This window comes from Canis aureus, chromosome 4 (genome assembly GCF_053574225.1).
Source record: "Canis aureus isolate CA01 chromosome 4, VMU_Caureus_v.1.0, whole genome shotgun sequence".
Taxonomy (NCBI): Eukaryota; Metazoa; Chordata; class Mammalia; order Carnivora; family Canidae; genus Canis; species Canis aureus.
This window is the reverse complement of record NC_135614.1, coordinates 22,737,778-22,760,130: the sequence shown is the minus strand read 5'-3', so window position 1 is coordinate 22,760,130 and position 22,353 is coordinate 22,737,778. Positions and strand designations below refer to the sequence as shown.

The 22,353-nt window shown below is 56.4% G+C and overlaps 1 protein-coding gene across 7 annotated transcripts in view; it reads right to left on the bottom strand.

The window, feature by feature from the left end:
- COL13A1 (collagen type XIII alpha 1 chain) overlaps positions 1-22,353 on the bottom strand; it is an 80,595-nt gene that overhangs the window by 23,205 nt on the left and 35,037 nt on the right. For 6 of the 7 annotated variants that reach the window (XM_077894809.1, XM_077894812.1, XM_077894816.1 and 3 more), the window contains 14 exons: positions 15,887-15,931; positions 14,984-15,016; positions 14,256-14,282; positions 11,720-11,773; positions 10,812-10,898; positions 9,038-9,091; positions 7,703-7,747; positions 7,273-7,341; positions 6,061-6,084; positions 3,860-3,922; positions 2,795-2,839; positions 2,262-2,414; positions 1,543-1,641; positions 245-289 (listed from right to left, as the gene is read on the bottom strand). In XM_077894809.1, the coding sequence (XP_077750935.1) occupies positions 245-289; positions 1,543-1,641; positions 2,262-2,414; positions 2,795-2,839; positions 3,860-3,922; positions 6,061-6,084; positions 7,273-7,341; positions 7,703-7,747; positions 9,038-9,091; positions 10,812-10,898; positions 11,720-11,773; positions 14,256-14,282; positions 14,984-15,016; positions 15,887-15,931 (843 nt within the window). The remainder of the gene's footprint in view (positions 1-244; positions 290-1,542; positions 1,642-2,261; positions 2,415-2,794; positions 2,840-3,859; positions 3,923-6,060; positions 6,085-7,272; positions 7,342-7,702; positions 7,748-9,037; positions 9,092-10,811; positions 10,899-11,719; positions 11,774-14,255; positions 14,283-14,983; positions 15,017-15,886; positions 15,932-22,353) is intronic. The other variant, XM_077894817.1, reaches the window with a different exon arrangement.

Sequence of the window (22,353 nt, the reverse complement as noted above, 5' to 3'; positions counted from 1 at the left end):
TTTATTTTCCTTCTAGCACCGGGAACGAAACGTGGTGGGTGCTCTGTGAACACCAGTGGGGAGACCGTGAACTGGGGCTCTGAGGCCGAGCTACTGTGCTCAGCTTCTTGCTCGCTCCCCACATCAGGCAACCATGAGTTTCCTTCTAGAACACAGAAGTGCTGCATGTCCCGAGGGACTGTGGGCTGATGAGGTCCCTGTCAACTCCCTCCCCCATGACACAGAAGGCCGAACGGGCACCTACCTCCAGTCCTGGCTCACCCTTCTCCCCGGGCTCTCCTTTCTCTCCCTGTGGGCACAAAACACCAGGCTGTGGATGCCGGCGCTCAGGGAAGGCTGGGCACAGGGACCCCCTCACAGCTGTGGCAGACCAGACAGGGACTCCACTGGGCCGAGGTGTGGTCAGGGACCACCTGGGAGGCTGAGGGGGCAGTCAGCCTGCAGTATGAAGACTGGACAAGGGACCCAAGGTCAGTATTTAGGAACCTGTGGGCCCAGCCTGTGGGAGGAGAGGCTGATATTGTGTATGGAGCCCACGCTGCACAGACCCTAGGGCGACCTGTGACCTGTTTCTACCCAGTAGAATATGGCACATGGCAGAGGTGATGGGAGGTCACTCTTGTGATTGTTACAAGCTTATATTACAAATTACAACATGCATGTGTTAAGGTTACGTAACACACACACACACACACACACACACACACACACACACACACACGGCCCTGTGTTGGCAGCAGGCACTCAGAGGCTCCTGCCGGCCTTGGCTTTGGACAAGCATGTGACCTGCCTGACTTGGGGAAGAGCCCTTTGGCAAGGAACCGTGGGCAGCCCCTAGGAGCCGAGGGACGCCGTCCTGCTATGGCCAGGCACTAAGTCACGCCAACAGCAGTGAGTTTGGAAGACGATCCAGGTGAGTCAACAGCCTGCCTGCAGCCTCACGAGCCCCCGGGCAGAGGACCCCGTGATGCCGACTGAGCCTGGACCCCCGACCCTCAGAAATGGTGAGATCACATGTGCACATCATTTTAAGCTGCTGAATTTGCCATTTGTTATGTAGCTACAGAAATGACTATGGCTCTGGGAACAGGGCGAGGGCCAGCGGTGGGAGGTGGACGAGGAAGCTTCCACAACACATCCAGGAGCACGTCCTCCAGCCTGGAGCTGCTCCTCCTTGGAGGGGACACATCAGGAGGCCGGGAGCTGCCAGTCTGTCCGGGCTGCATGGGGCAGCCCCCGTTAGTGGCTCCTGAGGGACTCCTGCACTGGGTCAGAGGTGGGACTGGTTGACTCTGAGGTTCTTTATTATTCTAAGAGGAGGATTCTGAGGCCAAGATTCACACTCCAGTGCTCCTCACAGACTGGCTGTTCATCAAGAGGACCCTCCCCCCAAGAGGTCAGGCATGCCGGGGGGGTTAGTGCAGCCTCGTTGCAGTGCCAGGCATCCGCTAGGCTGGTGACCACCGTGAGGGCACCCTTGCTTGTGTGCCCTCATTCACAGGGGCCTGCTGACAACCTTGATACCCCGCCCTCTCGCCTTACTGTAAATCCCGGGAGCCCGATAGGGCCGGGCAATCCTGTTGCTCCGGGTCTCCCTTGGCCACCTGGTTCTCCTTTCTCCCCAGTTGGGCCGTCTAGACCCTACAGATCGACAAAGATCTCTGTTAGTCAAGAGCGAGGTCATCATTTGAGCATCTGTGACCAACTGTGGCATGCACGCGTGGCTCCCTTCGTCCAAGGGCGGGTGTCTAGGATGGTGCCCATTTCACAGATGACATGCCACTGAAGTCCAGAGAAGACTCCCAGGTCAAGTCAGCAGCCTTGTTGGACTGGGTAAGGTCTCCCCGCCTTTTTTTGTACATGCAGCCTCTCCTGGGTGTAGGGCTTTTGCATACTTTCTAAAGAGGCAGTTTTACACCTATGACCTCATCTCCTTCCCAACAAGCCAGTGAAGTATCCAGGGAGGGCATTACCACCCACATCTTAGAGATGAGAAAACAGAGGTCCTGCAAGGCCCAGTGACTTTCCGAAGGACACAGGAGATGACAGAGCAGGCCCAGTTCTCTTGAGGAGGGCAATTGGCCTCCATAAAGCAAGGGGCTTGAGGGAAACCCGGGTGAGTCTCCTGCCCCCAGCTCCAGGCTCCAGGCTTCTAGCTCAAGCTGCAGCAAGCACCCCGCAGAAGCCATGCTGGGGGTGCCCCCGCGCAAGCGTGCATGCACCCTAGGGTGGAGTCCTGGACAGCCCACCCTGGCACTCACCGGTGCGCCTGCCTGTCCCGTCTCCCCTTTCTCCCCCTTCTCTCCTGGGCTCCCTGTGTGTCCGTCTTCTCCCTTCATTCCTGCCGGTCCAGACTTTCCTGGGGGGCCTTGGGGGCCGGGGGGGCCCATGTCTCCTGGTTTGCCTCGAGGTCCCTTTAGAAAACATTAGCAACACTTACTGTATACACCAATGGAGGAAAGAGAGAGAGAGCATGAAAGAATGGGAGGTCCAAAGGACATGGCTCTTCTGTGCTCACCTGGCCCGGGTGAAGAGCCTGTGCACCTCCCTCGGAATCGGAGAAGCCCCCCCAGCCCATCCCAGTCGGGTCTTCCTGGCTCCTTTGGGGCCAGCAGTGTGGGTGGGGCTCAGGCTTCTGCAGGGTTTGCCCCCACACTTCCGCACTCCTTTCCCCACAAGGCTCACATCTAGGCCTCTTCCAGAACCTTCTGCCCCCACTCCCCCCATCATCCCCGGTCAGCCCAGGTCAAGGTCCACCTTCGGAGGCTCGTCTCGGGGGAGCATCTGTTCTTACCTTTTCCCCATCGTGTCCTGGAGGGCCTGGGAGTCCGATCTCGCCCTGTGGCCAGAAGGACCGAAGGTCAGTCTCAGAGCAGAGAAGAATAACTGTCCCTCCTGGCACACTTTCTACATGCCAGGGTCACCCAGGAGCTGTGTAGTTGCACTGGCTCCATTTCAGGTGAGCACCCCAAGGCAGAGCTGTGTGCCCAAGGCCTGTGGTCAGTGCAGCGGGCAGCTGGATCCGAGTAGGGGCCTCCTGGTTTCCCAGTCCACATTTCCCAGTCCACACGCTGGCTCTGAGGACTCTGGGTATGCCAGGTGAAGGGTGTTGCCTCCCAGTCCACCTCCACGCCCCTGCCCTCCTGTCCTGCCTGCCCCACAGGGAGCTTCCTGCATCGTAGCATCAACCCAATCCCCTTCTTGAGGTCAGGGCGGGAGATAAAGGAGGCCTGTCCTCTGTCTTTGAGGCCAGTAAACAGCGAGCCACACCATCAAGGCAAGATGATGCTATGAGAGTAGCAGAGACGAAAGGGCAGTGAGTCCTGCCTGGTAGATCAGCGGAGGCTTCATGGAAGAGGTGGCCTTTGACTTGGGCTTGAAATATCAGGACTTGGAAAAGTAGGGAAGGGGGAAAGGAACTTCAGGGCAGGGGCCCTCGTGAGCAGAGGACAAAGGTGCAAACATGCAGGACCTTCTGAGAAAATCCCTGGGGTGGGTCAGAGTGTAAAGGGGAGCAGGGACAGGAAGCCAGAGGGAAGAGCTCAAGTGCTATGTTCCCTGATGGGCGGCTTGGGGTCTCCACAAGCACCGGCTTGTCTAGACCCAAGCTCCACCACCTCAGAAGAGCCTGTGAGTGACAGGAGCCCAAGTCAGACAGCAGAGGGAAAAATGGCAAAGCTGAGGCAGCAGGAGTGGGGGCGGCTGGGACACGGGCAGGACAGAGCAGGAGGAGAAATCAGAGGCCAGGTGGCAGTGATGGCTCTGCAGGGACAATGGGAGGGTCACCCGCTGGCGCCCGCACTTGGGGACACACGCAGTGCCTCTGCAGGGTCTGCATCCTTGTCAAGACAAGTGTTACCTTCTGGCCTGGGATCCCTGGGACTCCGGGTGGGCCGATTTGCCCGGGAAGACCAGGGGGCCCCTACAAAATAATAAAAAAAAAAGTCCTGTGGAAGAATTTTCCAACCAAGGAGGGGCGGCCTATTGCCAGAGGGGTGTAAGTGGAGGCTGCTTTATGGAAGTTGATAATTTTCGAACATCTCATCAGTGGCAGAAACATTTTTTTTTTTTTACAAAGGAAATAGCACGGGGTCCCCACAATGTAAAGCGGAGAAGCACTGAGGTGTCTGGGTTAGAGTGCAGGGGGCAGGGGGGCTCCTGGAGCCATGCCTACCAGCCTCTCCCTCCACCTCCCTCTGAGCACCCCTGGGCTCCAAGAAGATAAATCTCACCTTCCCTGACAGGGACTTAAAAATGCCTCCGGGAAACAATGCAAATATCCATCAACGGGTGCAGGTTGACTTGATGGGATGAGCACTGGGTGTTATACTATATGCTGGCAAATTGAATTTAAATTTAAAAAATGTAAAAGAAAAAACCAAAACAGGTGCAGGTTGGCTATATGGAATATTACTCAGCAGTACAAAAATGAACCAAGCACACGTGCATGACCTGCCACGGATGGAACCCAGATATTCTATGCTGAGCAAAAGAGGCCAGACACAGATGACTACACTGCATGATTCCACTCAGAGGACACTCCAGAAAATGCAGATCTAATCCACCAGGACAGAAAGATCAGTGGTGTCCAGGGGCCGAGGATAGGGGTGGGATGGACTCCTGATGCACATATGGGAACTTTCTGGAGTGCCCGGGGTCGTGGATACATGGGTATATACATTTGTCTAAGCTCATCAAAGTAGGTTTTACTTACAGCAGCTAAAGTATGTACATTTTACTGTATGTAAATTATACCTGGAGGTTGATTTCTAATTAATTAATTAATTAATTTGGAGGTTGATTTTAAAAGAAAGAAAATTCCATCAAAGTTTTGCTTCACATAGCTATTTCAAATAATATATTTTAATGACCCCCAATGAAGTTCATTGATTCCAGAATCATGTGATGTTAATATCAGCCTCTGGGGTTGGGGCATGATGTGACCGGCATTTGAGTCTGGGTTTGTACCTCCTGAGTGTTCTGTGGCACATGGCCACTAAAAATATTAAGTGAAATGAGGGGCACCTGGGTGGTTCAGTGGGTTAAGGGTCTGCCTTCGGCTCGGGTCATGATCCCAGGGTCCTGGGATGGAGCTCTGGGTAAGGCTCCCTGCTCAGCGGGGAGTCTGCTTCTCCCTCTCCCTCTGCCTCTCCCCCCTGCTCTTGCTCTCTCTCTCTCTCTCTCTCAAATGAATAAATAACCTCTTTATTTTGTACTTTTATTTTTAAATATTTTATTTATTTATTCATGAGAGACACAGAGAGAGAGAGGCAGATACACAGGCAGAGGGAGAAGCAGGCTGTGCATAGGGAGCCTGATGTGGTAATCGATCCCGGGACCCTGGGATCATGACCTGAGCCAAAGGCAGATGCTCAACCACTGAGCCACCCGGGTGCCCCTAAATAAAATCTTTTAAAAAATGAAAATAAAAATATTAAGTGAAATGAACTTCCAATAGTTTTGAGAACCTTGAGATCTCCTTTCTGCTCTCTTCCTGGAAGCTAAACCTCATGGTAGTGGTTTTAATCATAAATATTCACTACAAATATCCATAGGCCTGTCACTGGGAGTAGGTACACATGCAAAATCTGGGCTTGGAATTCATTGGTTTTCCAAGTGCAGAAGAGGAGACTGCTTTCCAGGAAAGGTGAAAAGTGCAGGTTAAGTAGTTACTAATTTTTTAGGGTTATGGATTTTATTAGATGAAGGTTGAGTATAAGGAGAAACACAGAAGTGTCCTCCTCTGTACCTCCATCTTCTTGCTGCAGCTGTGTGGAGAACCAGCATTTACGCTGCGACAAGAGTCTGCAGTGGAGTGGGTGAAGAGCTGCTCCAGGGGACAGCCAGGACCCCGGGTTGGGGAGGCTCCAGAGAGCCCCTGCTCAGGCTCGGATCACCCTTTGCCCTGGCACTTCAGGGTCAGTCCTAACTCAGCAGCCCTGCACCTGCTTCTGGAGGCCGGACCTCAAGTCCTTGCCCAGCCCCAGCCTCCTGCTTCCGGCCCCCAGCCCCAGCCCTCCAGCCCTCAGCCCAATGCCCAAGGGAAGGAGGAAGACTTACCATCAAGGCCAGCGTTCGGATCTCCTAAAAACCAATGCCATGCAATCAGTTGAAGAACAAGTCAAGAACCATCTGGAGGGTCCCCTTGGCCCAGGCGTGGAAACATGGGAGCTGGGCCCCCCCTTAGGAGCACAGTAGGGGTAGGTCCTCTTGGTGGGCTCCTTGCCTCCCAACCCCATGCCGCCTCCACCTCTCCCCAGGCTTACAGTCACTGGACTAAGGACTCCCTACAGCTCACCAAGGCTGTCCTACAACAGACTCAGGCAAGCCCTGAAATGGACCGCTAACTTCCCTTCACTTGGCCAAAGAGGACACAACAGCTCTTCTTCTCTCTAATCACTGACCGGGACCCTCCCCTGTTCTTCCCTCTTCCCCCCGAACCCAGATTCCAAGGCTCTGATGTTCTTCCTTGTAAATAACAAATGTGGAATAGGAGGATACGGAGCCACACAAGAAACCGGAGGGACCATGTCACGCAGACAGGATCGCACACTGTGTAAAGGGATTCATGGAGGTACAAAGTTTCCTTAAATGGGAGGTTCTCAACCCAGGGGTGGGGGTTGGCCCCCAGGGGACATTTGGTGATGCCTGGAGACATGTTTTGGTTGTCATAACCGGGGTTGGGGAGCTACTGGCAACTGGTGGGTAGAGACTAGGTATGCTGTGAGGCACCCTACAGCACACAGGGCACCCTTCCCCTACAACTCCCAACAAGATGACCCAGCCTTAACTGGCAACAGTGCTGGCATGGAGTAGCCTTGTCGTAAAGGGTGGGCATCATACGAACTTGGAACATGACTGAACTGACATGAAAGGGAGACATGTTTCAGAAAGACAGATTCCATCTGCGAAAGGGGTATTGAAGACATGGGGCTCCAGAACCCTGGATGGGCCAGCACCCCACAGGGCGACAGGATGTTCCAGTGATGGTGCCCAGCTCCCCAGAGCCAGGATAACCTGCTAGCCCGGCCAGACCAAGAGCCAGGCCACCTGGCTGCCAAAAGAGGGGTGGGGGGCGCAGCATTTGTCTGGAAGCTGGAAGCAGAGGTCGAGGGAGAGAGAGCAAGGGGATCGCTCTCCTGGAAGCTCTGTCCAATAGCCTGCCCTCAAGGACACTAGTTGGGGTGTTGAAGCGGCCCCTCATCAGGGCCGTGGTGCAGCGCCCCCTAGAGCACCTCCCAATCTCCCGTCTCTGGGCTGGCTCCCGCTCACCTGGAGGGCCTCATTGATGTTCCCGTTGTAGTCCACCATCTCTCCTTTCCCTGGCTCCCCCTTGGTGCCCTGCAAGACAAGGGCGGTCTTAACTCCGGGCCAGGGCCTGTAGGGCCGGGAGGGCAACAGGTGCCCGCTCTCAGCTAGACGGGGCTGTAGGCAAGGGGGTGCTGCACCCAGCCGCACGCAGGTGCACCTAGAGCTGCGGGATGGGGGCCTGGCCGGGGATTCCCCACACCCAGAGGGGATGCCCAGAGGTTCTAGAACCAACACAGAGACTCTACGAGACAACTCTGGACTAGATGTGATGGCTGAGTCCCGTCACAGCCGCCACGTCTGCAGGAAGAAGACTCTTTCCCTTCCTCCCCCTAAGACCTGGAGTCCAGCCACTTCACGCTGTGTGCTCTGACTCCAGGTGAGACGCACGTACCTTGGGGCCAGCTGGTCCCTGTTCTCCAGCTGCTCCGGGCTCCCCCTGTTGCACGACAAAATTGGAGTGAAACGGGGACACAGCTGGGTACGAGAGAGCCTGATGTCCCCAGATGGGCCCGCGAGGCTCATCTTAGCTCAGGCCCAGAGGCTGCAGACCTTCTTGGGCATGACCTCCCCTTCGGGAAGCATCTCCCCCTGCTTGCCCTCCTCTGTGCCTCCCAGCACCTCTGGGCTCCTCTGGCTTCTCGCTGAAGGACATTCCTCTGTCCTGGGTTCCTTGTGCGGGACTCCACTGTGTCTGCCTGGCCACCTCTCCCCAGTCCCTACCGCAGCCTCCTCTTTGGGCACAGGGACCAGGCCCTTTGCTTCTCTTTATTTCCATTCAGCGCAAGGAGCAAGAAGAGCTCAGGAGCTTTTTGCCAATCGCCTGAATGTTCAATAATTGCCATGGAGGGACCACGGGCTCCTCAGGGGCCTCTCTGCGTGTGACAGCCCCAAACCGCAGGAAGGAAGGAGGGATGCGGCTGCATAAGGCAGTAGGAGACCTCGACCTCCCCACAGGGCGGGGCGGGGGTTGCTCCTGCTGGAAGCAGGACAGAGCTCGGGGGAATAAATGAAAACAAACCACAGTGCAGTTGTTTTGGGGCAATGTTAACAGTAAAGACAAATTTTAAAAATCAAGACAGAAAGTAAATGTAAAGGGTCAAGAGACCCTTAAAGTTTTGTTTGTCTTTTTTAAAGATTTTATTTATTTATTCATGAGACATACAGAAAGAGACAGACACAGGCAGAGGGAGAAGCAGGCTTCCTGCAAGGAGCGCGATGCGGGACTCGATCCCAGGGCCTCAGGATCACACCCTGAGCCGAAGGCAGTTGCTCAACCACTGAGCCCCCAGGCGCCCCAAGAGACCCTTTAATATAACTCCTCAGGACCCATGGCTGGCCTGCTCAGGGAGTGTCGAGCCACTGCCACCTGCAGGTAACCTGCCCCTCACCTCCCTGCCCCCACTGCACCTCCGAAAGCCAGGGCAGCACCAGCCTGACCCTCCCACGGGAAGTAGCTGGAGAGGAGTCGGAGCCCCACCTTTTCCAGTGGTGTGGAAGCTACCAGAAGCAGGGGCTCTGGGTCTGTCCCTGGGCCAGCGTTTGCATGACAGCTGACTCAGTGGAAGGCTCTCCCCAGCCGGCAGGAGCGACGGCCACCAGGAGCCATGGCCCGTCAGCTCTGCGCCCTGGGGGTCCCGCTGCAGGGACGGCCACCACTCTTGAGCACCCTGAGCTGCGGCTTGAACTCCCAAGCCGACCCTCATCTCAGAACTGGGAGCCCCTGTACCTTGTCTCCTTGCTGTCCTGGGGGGCCGGCCTGGCCATCAACACCAGCTTCTCCCTGGGGAAGAGGAGAGACACGGGCTGAGGGCATGCAGGGCAGCTCGGCCAGCTGTCTGAGGGGCCGGGGAATGGCTTTGCTGTTGTCGTCCCGGGCGGTAGGTGTCTTTGGGTCTCCGTCCTCGTCTGCACAGGCTTCTACTACCTCACCTCATTCTACTCATCTGACCTACCTGTGGGCCCAGCCTGGGTCTCACCTCCTCCTGGAAGCCTTCCCTGTCTGCCCCTTTCCTCCTCTGTGTTCTGCCCCACTTGTTGGGGTTCACCTGCAGGGCCAGGCCCTCCTCAGTTGATTCACCCACATGTCAACCCTGTTGCGGCCCCCCCGGTGTGGACTGCCCCCCATCCCTAGCTACAGGGAGGCAGGAACACTTGGGAAGGGACACCTCATCAGGTCCTGCCTGGGAGACGGAGGGGACCGTGCAGGCTCTGGGCGAGTAGGGAGGGGCCCTGGGAAGCCTAGGAGGGTAGCAGGTCCCCTGCACATACTCCCCTTAGTCAGCACTGCCCGTGGCCCTGAAGGAGGACACGCACTTGGGAACGGCCTTCTAGCTTTCCTCTCTTGTGTCCCAGGGAGCAGGGATAGTAGTGACCAGGCTTCCCCAACCCCAAATCAAGACCCAAGATGTGCCAAGGTACCCATGCCCTGCGGGGACGGACTCCAACCCTGGGGATGGCCCAGAGCCCGGCTGGCAGGCCCACCCTGTGGCCAAGCTGGTGCTCAAGCCAGGGAGGCTCTGTTCCCACCACTGTCAGAGAGGTGGGCACGTGGGGGTTAGCTCGAGACCCTCCTGCCACGTCAGCTTGCGTCCTGTGGGCTTCCTTCTGGCTCCTGCCACTATGAATTGTGGGCCTGTTTCTCCTGCTGCTTGGTGAGCAAGCTGAGAGCAGATTCTCTACGGCCTCACTGCCCCGGTGGGGCCCAGCCCACAGCAGCCCCTTGATATATGTCGGTGCAATGAATGTGTGTATTGTCTGCGATCTTATAACGAGTCCTTTCCTTATAAGCTAAGAAGGAGGCCCTCCTCACTTCCTGGAATAAAACCAAGCAGCGCAGGAGGCGTCTGCTTCGGGAAACCCACGTCTCATCCCAGCAGTTTCCCCCAGTTTAAGGACTGTGAGGGCAGCTGACCCCCTGCGGCTACCAGCCCCCTCCCCCGTGTGCCAGCACCAGGTGGGGCCCAGCTGATCACTGATCTTGTATTCAGAGCCTGGGTGGGAGGCCCTTGTGGCTGTCCTAAGGCCCTGCGGCCATCTGTCCCTGACTTGGTTACCTTGTAGCTGTTTGAATCATTGGGACCATCCATCTGCCCTCTGACTGTTTCTCTTGGATAGTCAAACTGTCACCACTTAAAATCAGGAGCTCAGGGATCCCTGGGTGGCTCAGCAGTTTAGCTCTTGCCTTTGGCCCAGGGCGTGATCCTGGAGTCCCTGGATCGATTCCCACATCAGGCTCCCAGCATGGAGCCTGCTTCTCCCTCCTCCTGTGTCTCTGCCTCTCTCTCTCTGGGTCTATCTCTATCATAAATAAATAAATAAATCTTAAAAAAAAAAAAAAAATCAGGAGCTCAGCCCAAATCGCCTTTCTAGAATCCACGGGAAAACCACACATCTGGAGCAGAATAGAAGACAAGGTACCCAGAACAGAGTCCCCAAGAATGGGCTGAAGATAAAGGCCACAGTCAGCGTCCCCCTTGAGCGCAGACCCCAGGGAAACTCACCTTTGGGCCTGGGGGCCCCGGGAGCCCTGGGGGGCCCGGCTCCCCTCTGCTTCCTCCAATGGAGTTGCCAGCATCACCTTTTTCTCCCTGGGGGTGGAAGTGTGGGAGAGTGGGAGAGTAACCGTCACTTTGGTCTGCCTAGCTCCAGAGGGGGATGGCCGATCCCTGTCTTCTCTCCCCTCCCAGTTCCAAGGAGTGGGGGCAGCAGACCGCCCCTCAGCCCAGGCTGGGCACAGAGGCACTCAGAAGCCCGGCCTGGTCTCATTGGCTATGGGCACTGAGGAGAGAATGGACCTCTGGCTGTCGCTGGGGAACAGGAATGGAACTGAAACCAGAGACCCATCATGCCTTGGGTCTAGACTCTGTTTCTCAAAGTGTGTCCACAGAACCCCTCCTTCAGTGGGTGGGGAACATTTGAAATGTGACAAAAAGGGTTTGGTGGCCAAAGGACTGTTAAGGAAGACGCAGTAAAATGAGGCAGGACAGGCTCCTTCACCGCAGGGTGCTCTGAGCCTCTGCCTGGCTAAAGTGCCCTGGGACCTTGCAAGGGGGCCTGCCTCATGCAGCTCTCCCCACGTTAATTTGACCTCAAGTGTTTTCTTTTCTCTCTTTTTTTAATGGAATGTCTTATGGAACTCAGGTACTAGGGAGCACATTTTCAGAGTTAGTGCAAAGAAATCTGACAAGGTACAGCTACTGGTCTTTGCATATGAGCATTTTTGCCCATCTGGGCCTCCCATGTGGTACCCCAGACACTAATCCGGCTGTGTTCTAGCTGCTTCCCCCCAGTCTGGAAGGGACACCTCCAGTGCTGGGGCCCATGTGAATGTTCAGGGTCGGGAATGTGGGTGCAGATGAACACAAGGCCTTTGCATAGAAGCCACCATTCAGAGCTTGCCAATACCCACCTTCTGCCCCAGGAGGCCGAGTAGCCCGGGGGGGCCTGCAGCCCCCTTCTCGCCCTGTGGGGGAAATGCAGATGGTGCAAGGTGAGGAAGGGTTTCTCCAGGCCGACTGGGAAGGCACCAGCCCCACCAGCATCTAGCCTTGGCTTCCTCTCTGCTGCCTCCCTGCCCCTATGTGGGCCATTTCCTGAAAGACTCCGTTTCCCCCCAGACCCCCACCTGCACCCGACTCCTTCCTTGAGCCACTTCACACTGATGAGGGAGGACCTGTATCATTGTTCTGCTTCCATATCCTCATCATTTACGAAGCGAGAGGCGGCAAGAGCATTTAGCTCCTTTTGGGGATCTCCTGGAGAGAGGCGAGCAGTTTAGAAGGCCAGTAGCTGGGGGAAGCTTTTCTTTTTAACCGCTTTGCTCTTTTCATTTTTTTAAATGTCCAGCATTTAGAGGCTCCCGGTCTCTGCCTACCTCCTCCCCGCCTCCAGGGAAGACAAAACCCATCTAGCTAGACTTCTCCTTTGGAGGACTATTTTGAGGAGTTTGCTTCTTGTGATGGGTTAACTTATGTCCTCCCAAAATTCGTATGTTGAAGTTCTAACTTCCAGTATCTCAGAGTGTGACCTTCTTGGGAAATAAGGTCATTACAGTTGTAATCAGCGGAGTCATGAGGTCCTACTGGAGTAGGGTGGGCCCTTAATCCCAGAGGATTGGTGTCCTCATAAAGGAGAAATTTGGACAAGGACATGGATACGGAGAGAACACCATGTTAAGATGAAGGCAGAGATTGGGGTGGCAGTTCTACAAGCCACAGGGCACCAAGGATGCCAGCAAACCACCAGACACGAGAAGAGAGGCGTGGAACAGCTGCTCTTTCATAACCTGCAGAAGGAACCGACCCTGCCCACACCTTGATCTCAGGTTTCCAGCCTCCAGATTCTGTTTGAGCCACATCCTCTGTGGTCCTTTGTTATGGAAGCTCCAGTAAACTAATACCCCCCCCCCCCAACTATCCTCTTCTGCCCTGAAGAACTTTCCCCACCATGACATGCATCATGGAGCCCTGCTCTCACTGTACAGATGAAGAGGCTCTGTGGCTATGAGCCCCCCTCATCGCCTCAAGTGTTAGAGGCAGGTCTGCTTCCCAAGCCTCCTGAAGCTCCATCTTCAACACCGTGAAGATGGCATGTGCACTCACAGTGTCCCATATCAGGAGAGCGCTCCAAGAGTACCCCACCAGGTCAGCGCTAGAGCCCCTCTCCCTACAGCCTGATGGCTGCTGGTTCTTGTAGGTAATATTATAAATTGAGGGCTCCGGGGCATAATTTGCCACCTGGAGACACAGAGGGTGCCACACCAGGTCTTTAAGTGTCATCCCCTTGCCACCTGCCCTTGGGTAGAAGCTGAATGACAAAATAGCCTGAAGCTCGTCAAGGGAGGGGAGGAAGCTAGGGGAGGCCCAGGTGACTGGAGGGAAGTGGGTCCTGGGGCCCCAGCAGGCCTGCCTGGGCTGTGCCTGGACTGTGCCTGCTGTGCCTTAGCTGGGCACGCCCTGAAACAGGCCAAGTCTAAAGGGAAGGGATGCAGGTGCTGCCCTACAGAGGCCCCCAGGGAGTGGGGATGGAGGGAAGGAAGGCCTTCCTTCTGCTGTTCTTTCCTCCTGGAAAGCAATGCTTCAGAGGAGGGAGGGTGTGCTCCCGAGCGCAGACTTTCTGAAGCTGTGCTAGGCCATCTCGGCACTCCCCCCTTCCCAGGGACACACTGCAGGTGGCACTCCAACCTTGGGGGTAGGGCAGGGGGTGGGAGGACCAGCAGAGGCCCGTATGAAGGGGACACACAATCAGAGACACAGTATCCTACCCTCTGCCCCCTCTTTCCTGGCAAACCTGGGGGCCCCGGCTTCCCTGCTGCTCCTGGGTCTCCCTTTGGGGTAAGAAGAGAGAGTCACTGATAAGAGGATTAGGGGTGGTGGTGGTGAAGAGTACGGTGGACAGTGATTGTAAACCAGCATTTCCAGAATACTGGCCCCATGAAATGTTCCTCTTAAAAAAAGGATGCTCTAGTCAAGTAGTTTGAAAATGCTGCGTCAGAGATAACAGTTTTAGAGCTTCCCAATGTACACAGAGCATCTTAAAGGCTCTAAAAAGGCTTGCAGTGGGGGGGGGGGGGGGAGAGGGGGAAAAACAACCCTGTGAAATATTTTTATCTCTGTATTTCCCAAACATAGTTGGCATGAAAACTTTTTTCATGTGACATCCCTTATAAAACTAGACAAGAGAGAGAGCCCTGCAGGCACAGGGGGCAATAGTTACGTGCTGGAGCTGGTGTGCAGGCAAACTGAGCGAGCTCCAGGCCAGGATCTGGGGAGGGGAAGGCATTCCTGACAAGCAAGCCCTGCCTGCGTGGGCCCTCCTCTGCTCAGTCAGGTCCCCAGCTCCGGGCCAGCCTCAGGGGGACGGAGAGCATAACGACAGCAGCCACTGCCACCTCCACCCCATGCGTGATGCTCCGTGTAGCCCAGAACATTCCCTCTGTATCGTACCTTGGCTCCTGGGGTCCCTGGCTCACCCTGTGTGGAAAAAAAGAAAACTCAGATAAAGAGGTGAGGGAGAGGGAGTAAGAGCCAGTGCAGGAGTAAATGAGCAAAGGTCCTCACGGGGTGGGTGAAGCATCTGGCCAGCCCAGGGCTTCCCTCTGCCTAGGCTTCAGGTCCCAGGCCAGAGGAGGCCTCTGGGCCTCAATTCCCTATAGTGAGGGATATGGCAAGGGTGAGGGCCAGTGAGGTACCCCACAAGGAGGGAGAGGAAGGAATGGCCATCTGCTTTGGGCACAGTACAGTGGCCCCTGTCCACGGACCTGCCGGGAGATCTACATTTGTGCTTCTGGGGGTCCTCACCCATCTGCTTGCCAACCAAATGGGCGGTTAGGGTGGGGTTCAGGGGCAGGACTCCTGCTCTCTTCTTGGGAGCTTTGCAAGCACAGAGCTGCCAAATTCCGAAGCATAAAGGAAAGGGCTGGGTTCCCTTGCACACTGGCAGGGTGGTGAGCCCTTTCGTTGAGGCTCATAAATCTTTCCTACTTACTCTGCGAGGCTTAGTTAAATGTCTCTTGTTCAAGTTGTGCATAATGCCTTAAGAGGAAGGTTTCTGAATCCTGTCCCCTCCTTGGTCCAGTGACCACCCCACTGAGTCCCTGAAGCCCCAACTCTGTCTTCCTCTCCCCTTCCTCCTATCCTGCCCCTAATGTGTTGAGTGATAACGTTCCACTAACCTTCATCCCGGCCACAGCAATTCCAGGAGCTCCCTGGACAAGAGAAGAAAAAGGCATGGCGACTTTGTGCAGTTGGGGCAAAGCACCAGAGGGAGCGGCCAGCGTCCCAGGCTCCCCTCAAGGGGATGTGAGGTGCAATCCCTCAGCAAAGGTGGGTGGCTGAGTCTGGCACAGGGAGCGTGGGCCCCGAGGAAGGAAGAGGCTCTGAGCAGCACAGGTGAGTCCCTCAGGCTCCCTGCCCACATCCTCAGCATCCAGGCCCTCCTGGCGGGGAGCCCATGCGTGTCCAGGTGGGGGTGCATCTCTGGGGTGCAATGTGGGGAGGGCTTCAGTGGGATAGGAAAGGTGGAGGAGGAGATGGGAAGGGAAGGGGGTGGAAGGGAGAGCCGCGTGGACGGGGAGAATGGGAGATGGCTGACTTCTGGGTGTGCAGGTGGGATTCTTCTTATAGAGAATTCTCCGGACCTGTGCCCTCATGCACTAGGGAGCAGCTGGGAGTGAACCCGATTTTCACATCTTGAGCTCAAACCAACCACTTTGAGGCTGCCAAACGCACCACTTAATAAATCCCAAGTGGAGGTGATTTGTAGGGAGTCCCTACTCCCCGCAGGGGACTGCAGCCAGACCTAGGCTTTACTGGAGAAACTATTGGATGACCCAGAGGTGCCCAGGAGGAGGAGGTCTGGCCACCAGGGGGGCGCCGGTGAATGTCACTGGTGAGCCAGACAGACGCACCCCTGCCTGGAAGAGCAGGCTGGCACGGCAAGGGGAGAGGGCGGGGGAGGAAATGTGTGCCCTGTCTTCATGGCTTCGCAGCGACATGGGAAGGAGAAGGAGCTGGGCTTCCAGAACTTGGCTGGGGCTCAGGGAGGGGCTGCGGGGGATGGGGTGAGGGGCAGGTACCTTCGCTCCTTGTTTGCCCGGCATCCCTGGCATGCCTCGTTCTCCCTGAAGGAAGAAAGAAAAGAAACGCTGAGAAGAGGACCCTACTTGCCCGAGGCCTTGGTCTGGGTGCACGTGACTGCTCAGCTGTGCACCCCTCCTTCTCATTGCCACCTAGCACCTCTTGCTCCATTATCACTCCAGTAGCTTTGCTCTAGTGGTACCTGCTGGTGGGGCCACAGGGCAGATTGCCCCCCTGCCTCTTCATCTGGGCTCCTCTTCCTCCCAGCTTCCTTGGATCTAACTCCTTCTGAGGGCATGTGGGTCTTGGCCCTATGTGGCAGAAGGCCAGCCGGTGCTTTGCGGGGTGGGGGGTGAGGGGTGGAGGCAGGGCGCTGCCTGGAACTCATCCAGAGATACCAAGAGAGCTGGGCTTCAGGACATTGTGGCCTTTGCTCTCAACCTCAGCAGTGTCCCATCTTTCTCCTTGACCTCTTTTACCTCCTCGTGAAAATGCCAAATCTGTGGGGCGGAGGTGTGAGCTCAGGAAGGACAGCTGGTGACAAATGGAGGTCAAGTCGAGTCCAGACTAACCTACTGTGTCAGAGAAGGGGGTGGTGCGCAGGAGAGGAAGGAGGGCAGCCCCCGTCTCCATGAGCTGAACCCCAGATAAGCCCCAGCCAGGGCTCTGAATGCCCTGCAGCGACAGGTGGCTGCCATCCGCTGCTGCAGCTCCCAGCATCTGAAGGCCTCTGAAGGCATCTGAAGGCTGGGGTTGGCAACATGGGGTCCTGACAGAACGTGTCCCAGACCGGCCTCCCCACTCAGGACCCAAGAGCGGTGGCCTCAGGCCAGGCTGCAGTTGCCGCAGGCTCACAGGCAGAGGGCGAGACAGGTCCCACCCGGCCTGCATCTTTTCCGCTGTCCTCATCCCTTCTCTGCCATCTTATGGGAAGTCCTATCCACCCTTCTGCTGGCCAAAGCTGGAACTTCTCCCAACCTCTCTCCTCCATGACTGGGTCTCCACGCTGGCACCCGGGTAAGCTCCCCAGGCCGGACAATAACATTCCCTTATTTCAAAACAACCGCTCCTTGGCATTGACTCTAGAAAGGGGGCCAGGCATTCCGTCCTCGCTTCCTTCCCAGCCTTCCTCACATCCTGATACCTATTCCCTGTTTCCCTGGAAACACCACTCATTTTCAGGATGATTGTGCTTTTTGATGGAGGGCAGAGGGAAAGGAAGAAAAAAATCTCAAGTAAGCTCCACGCCCTGATGGGGGGCTGGACCTCACGACCCTCAGATCACGAGCTGAACTGAAACCAAGAGTTGGATGCTCGACCCACTGGGCCACGCAGGTGCCCCAGAATTCTATGCCTTTCTGATGTTCCCTCAACTCAACACCCTGTTCATTGTTGGGGGCCCTGGTCAAATATCATCCCCTCTGTGAAGCCTTTTGCTGTGCTCCATAACCAGTGCTGGTTCCGGGGCGCAGCAGGGACCACTTGGCATTTGTGATCTGCAGGCACGAACTAATGCCTGCCTGGGATGGTTCACCTCCATCCTCCTTGGGCTAAGTCTCTTAATTCTGCAAAAAGGCCCAGAAGCTTTAGCTCCAAACACAGGAGCCCTTCCTCACCCTGGCCCACCAGGACCCCTGAGCCACAGGCAAGGTTAGTGGAGCCGCCCTCAGGAAGTGAGTGCAGCAGACAAGTCAGGGCCTGAGGTCTGGCCCAGCCGCCAAATTCTGGGAAATGCCTCTTATAGGCCATTTACTGTGTCTGCCAGGGGCCTGGCACAGGGCTAAAGCCTTTACATCTCTCTTCTATTCAGTCTCCAAGACTCCTCTCCAATGTGGCCATGGATTTTATCTGTTTCACAGGTGAGCAAACTGGCTCAGAGGGGCCAGGTACAACGGCCAAGGACATGCAGAGCAGGGATTTGAACACAGGTCTTTGCCAAAGCCCAAGTACCCATTTCTCTAAGCCGACCCCAAGCATCGGATGGGCTGATTCTAAAGCCCCTCTCTGCTGGAGGGCCCTCAGGTCCGTGCCCCACGAGGGTGAAGGGATCAGCATAGGAGGGCAGCTCTTGGGCAGACTGAGTCTTTAACCACAAGCGTGCCCTGTGCCAGGAGGAAGGAGCCGGGCAGGGCTCCGCCTGCCAGCCCAGGTCTCTCTGTGGCCAGCAGAGGGTGCCACAGGACCTCGGCAGAAGTCTGGCCAGTGTAGCGGATCCCTTAGAGCCCCCTCCTCAGAGGCGCCAGCTGAGGGCCACTCTCTCCTTCAGAGGACCAGGATCTCCTGCTGCCATTCCAGCTGGCCCAACCCAACTGACTTAGCCCCAGGACAGAGTCCCCTGAGGTGGGGGGTGCAGGGGGGAGCTCAGCCTGGCCCTTCCTCTTCCCCTTAGCCTTCTCTCGGTGCCCGCCTTCCTCTTCTCGCCTCCAGCTGGGGGACCTGGCTGGGAGTCAGGAGAGGCCCTGTGACCCTAGGTAAGCCTCTTTCCCTCTCTGGGTGGAGACCAGAGAGCTCCCACCCACCCAGACGAGAGACCTCTGCTCCGACCCTCTCTCCAGCCACCCCCAGCCCCGCCTACCTGAGGCCTTTAGTGGGAAGAGAGGTCAGAGCTGGGGAGGGGACCCTGGGTCTGTGGGCAGCTCCAGAGCGAGGCCACTGAGGTGGGAGTTGAGCTTGTGGGGAAAATGCTGGTGTAGGAGGGGGTCTCAGTGGGTCTCTGCTTTCCTCCCCTTCACCCAGGGATGGCCACAGATGCTTTGGCAAGGGGGGTGGTGGAGTCTGCTGGAGCCCCATCTCTGGGCTTCTGTCTCCAGTCTCAGCAGGAGCAGTGCAGAGCGAACCCCGGGAGTGAGGGTTTCCCCGCTAATTGGGGTTGTCCTCAGTCCGGGCCGCTGGCTTGTGTGTAAAGACAAAACTACCCGCCCCAGGGAAATCGGGGCCCCTTGGAGCCTCCTAAGCAGGCAGCCCTCCTCGTTAGTGTGGCTGACCTTTGCCCTTTCCTTGCCCTCTGGGTCAAGTCTCTTAATTCTGCAGATGACCCAGGCTCTCTTGATCCCGTCCCAGGCCTCCGTCACTCCCAGCCCTCTGTCGGGCAGGAAGCAGGGGTGCCCCAGGCTGACCCCACTCTGCAGGCTCATTCCACTCTCATCAGGCTGGGCTTACCCCAGCCTGACCTCTGACCTGGGGACCGGCCCGGTTCTACGCCAGGAAGCGCCAATGCCTGGATTTGTGAGGTGAGACAGAGCAGAGTCATTGTCAAGGACTTGAGGGTGGCGTGGGCAAGGGCACCTGTCTGCAGGGAACGAGAAGGGGCTTTCTGGTGGTTATTGCTAAAAGGGGGTCCATGATACTTCTGTTGTACAGGTTCCCCTCGGTTTGTCTTTGTGAGGGCATATGTACAGGCTCCTTTTTCCACATTTCCCTTCTTAAAATTGTTCCTGTTTAAAAGTTTTAAGTTTGGAGGGGCACCTGGGTGGCTCAGTGGTTGACTGTCTGCCTTCGGATCAGGGCATGATCCTGGGGTCCTAGCATTGAGTCCTGCATCAGGCTCCCCACTCCGAGGGGACCCTGCTTCTCCCTCTGCCTATGTCTCTCCTCTGTCTGTCTCTCATGAATACATAAATAAAATCTTAAAAAGAAAGGTCTAAGTTTGGAATTGTGCTGAATTTAGATTCACTAACTGTCAAGTGTCTTCGTCTTAGGTACAGAGGGCGTTCTCCTAGTCAGTCCAAGTCTGAAGTCTCCTATTTTTCCCCTCTATCTTTGCCTTTCCTTATCCTCCCAGTAGGACTCTGGGGCTCCCCCAGTGGGCCCCCAGTGATGCTATCTGGGCCACTCTGCAGCTGGGGAGGTGGGCACTCTGTGCACCTGCACGGTGCTCAGAGCATGGCTGGCACAGGCTGCAGTGGAATCAAGCCGGCGACCCCAGGCTGGGACATCCCACCACCGAGGAGCCTGGCTCTTTAGCCAAGAGGCTGCCAAGAACCTGTGCCTCGCTGCTGGCCAGGAAGGGGTAGATTCCAGTCATTGTGGCTCAGAGAGCACTGGGTGAGCACAGGTGGGTAGGGAGGGGGCTGCCTCCCATGACCTGGAAGGCCCCTCCCAGTCCTGACTTGTACCATGCCGGGGCCTCTCCAGCTGAGCCTGGCACAGGAGCGCCTTGCGGCCTCAGTACGTTGGCTATTCTGGTCCCCGCTTCCGTGGAGGGACCCACCGCTTACCAAGACCACAGGATGAAAGCCAGCTCCTTGGAGCACAAAATGGCCACACTCCTGTCCTGCGGGAGTGGCCTCTTAATTGGTGATTTACTGTTTGTTGAATGAGCAGGGCAGGGACTTGGCAAGAAGACGTAGTCTGGAGGAAGGTGGGGGGCTTCAAGGTCAGCTCCCCAGCTAAGCAGGGGTCAGGCCAGGGGAGTGTGGGGAGATGAATGGACCTCCCTCGTGTGGAGCTCCCGCTGCAGCCCTGCACCAGGGGAGGGCCCGGATGAAGCAGCTCCACACACAGACTCTTTGTTCTCTGCAGGGAGGAGGAAGGCCTGTCTGAGAGCTGGGCGCGCAGGGCTGCAGGGGGAGGCCAGCGGGCGGCTCTGGCCTCTGCCTGGACCAGGGCCCTTCCCTGGGCTGGGAAAGCGGGCAAGGCGGGCTCACGTCTCCTTCTGCCCTAAAGGGTTCCTAGGACTCCCTTCCAGGAAAAGGCAGCTCATTTCCTTCCTCGCTGCCCTAGCCAGCTTCAGACAGGAGAGGACTGGAACCAGGGAGATGCCAGGTCCTCTGGTAATTAGGACCGGCAGGAAGTAAACTGGGGAATTACCGGGGTCAGGCGCCCCATCGAAGGCCGGGGCTTTGGAAGGGCGGCTGGCTTGTAATCTCGATTTGAGATCGGTTGATTTTGTAGTTAGCTCCAAAAAGAAAAGTCAGCTCTAATTAATCCGTGGGCTTTGGAGTGTGGGAGAAACAGGGCCCAGAGAGCACAAGCTGGGGGCTGGAGGCCGGCAGGGTGAGACTCTCAGCCCCCACGAGGCCTCCGATCTGAGGCCCATGTCTCAGATCCCTGATCTGCTTTAATTGAAATGGTCTGCATGTCCCCGGTGGGATTTCATGGTTTTGAAAGAAAGTGCCGTCCGCACCCCAGAAGGCTCCTGCATCTATGGCTTCCGTCTGCATGGAGTGCTCTGCTGCATGCACGTGAATGCTGCGTGCGGCTTGGGGTTCCTCAGGCCCTCTGAGAGCCAGAGGGGTACGGGGGCCTCAGGAATGGCAGTGGTGGGGGCCTGATTCAGGCTGTCTTCTCCTGCCTTTAATGGAAGTCGCGGGACTATGCAAACTCCTTGGGGGAATAATTTGGGGGATCAGTGCCAATGAACAAAACACTCCACTTTCCAGATTCCTTGACTGAAATGCATCAAGGGCCCCAAGGTCTGCTCGCAGAGAGGCTAGGAAGCTCTGAGAAAGGCCCGAATCCAGCTACAGCCTCTTTTCTCTCAGGAACATCAGCTCAGCTTCCACCTTCTTTCTTTCTAGGGGAGGAGGGGCCTCCCGGAAATTGGAAATGATGGCATCTGCCCCTTCTCCTCGCTCATAAGGCCCACAGAGTAAAGTCCCTTGGGGTAAGGACTTGGTTTTGCTACTTCCTGGACTCACCTCTCTGGGCCTCAGTTTACTCATCTGTAAATTAGGTTTAGGAATGATCATGCTCCTTTGTAGAAGGATTGGGGAGGGGTGAGAAGGACCGGCATGGCTGTAGAGTCAGGGGGGCCTACTTGGGCTGGGTGGGCAAGCTTCTGGTCCTCTCGCCCTCACCCTGGTGCCCTAGACATCTGACCTTAGGGCCCATCTGACCTTCTCCCCTGGGAGCCCCATAGCCTCCAGTAAGTAACAGCAGAAGTAACCGCAGCTATAAGCAGCTCTGGCGTGAGGCTCTCACATCCTGCCTCCCCTGGCCTGAAAACGCATAGTCCCCAGCCTGCGGGAAGGGACTGTGTGCTTCAGTCACGGTCCTTCATGCGAACCCCAAGCCTTACCACCCAGACCGCCCGTGCGTCAATGCACCCCCCCGCTGCCATGTCAGATGGACCAGCTCCGACACGCTTGCAGATAAGCTCTCACCAGGTTTTGTGATCCACATATAGTCTGACAATACCCATCCATCCCCTTGAAAGAGAGCCAAGGTTGTAATGTTTTAAACACACTTTGCATCTTACAACATATTTAAAGTAGATCGGTGGCCATAAATTTGGATCAAATTGGTACCACATGGGTGTGCAACACTACTTGCAGTGTCTAGGCAGAAGGGCTGGTCCCAAGCAGGGCTGGGGGGCGGCATGGGGCCTGCTGGCCACACCGGGCTTTGATCCTAAGGATCTAGAGAAGAAGCTCCTGCTGGCCTGGCTGGCCTTTGAGAGGATGCTAGGCTGGGTCCAGCTGCCTGGGGGTGGGGGTGGTGATGGACGGAACTAATCATTAGCAAA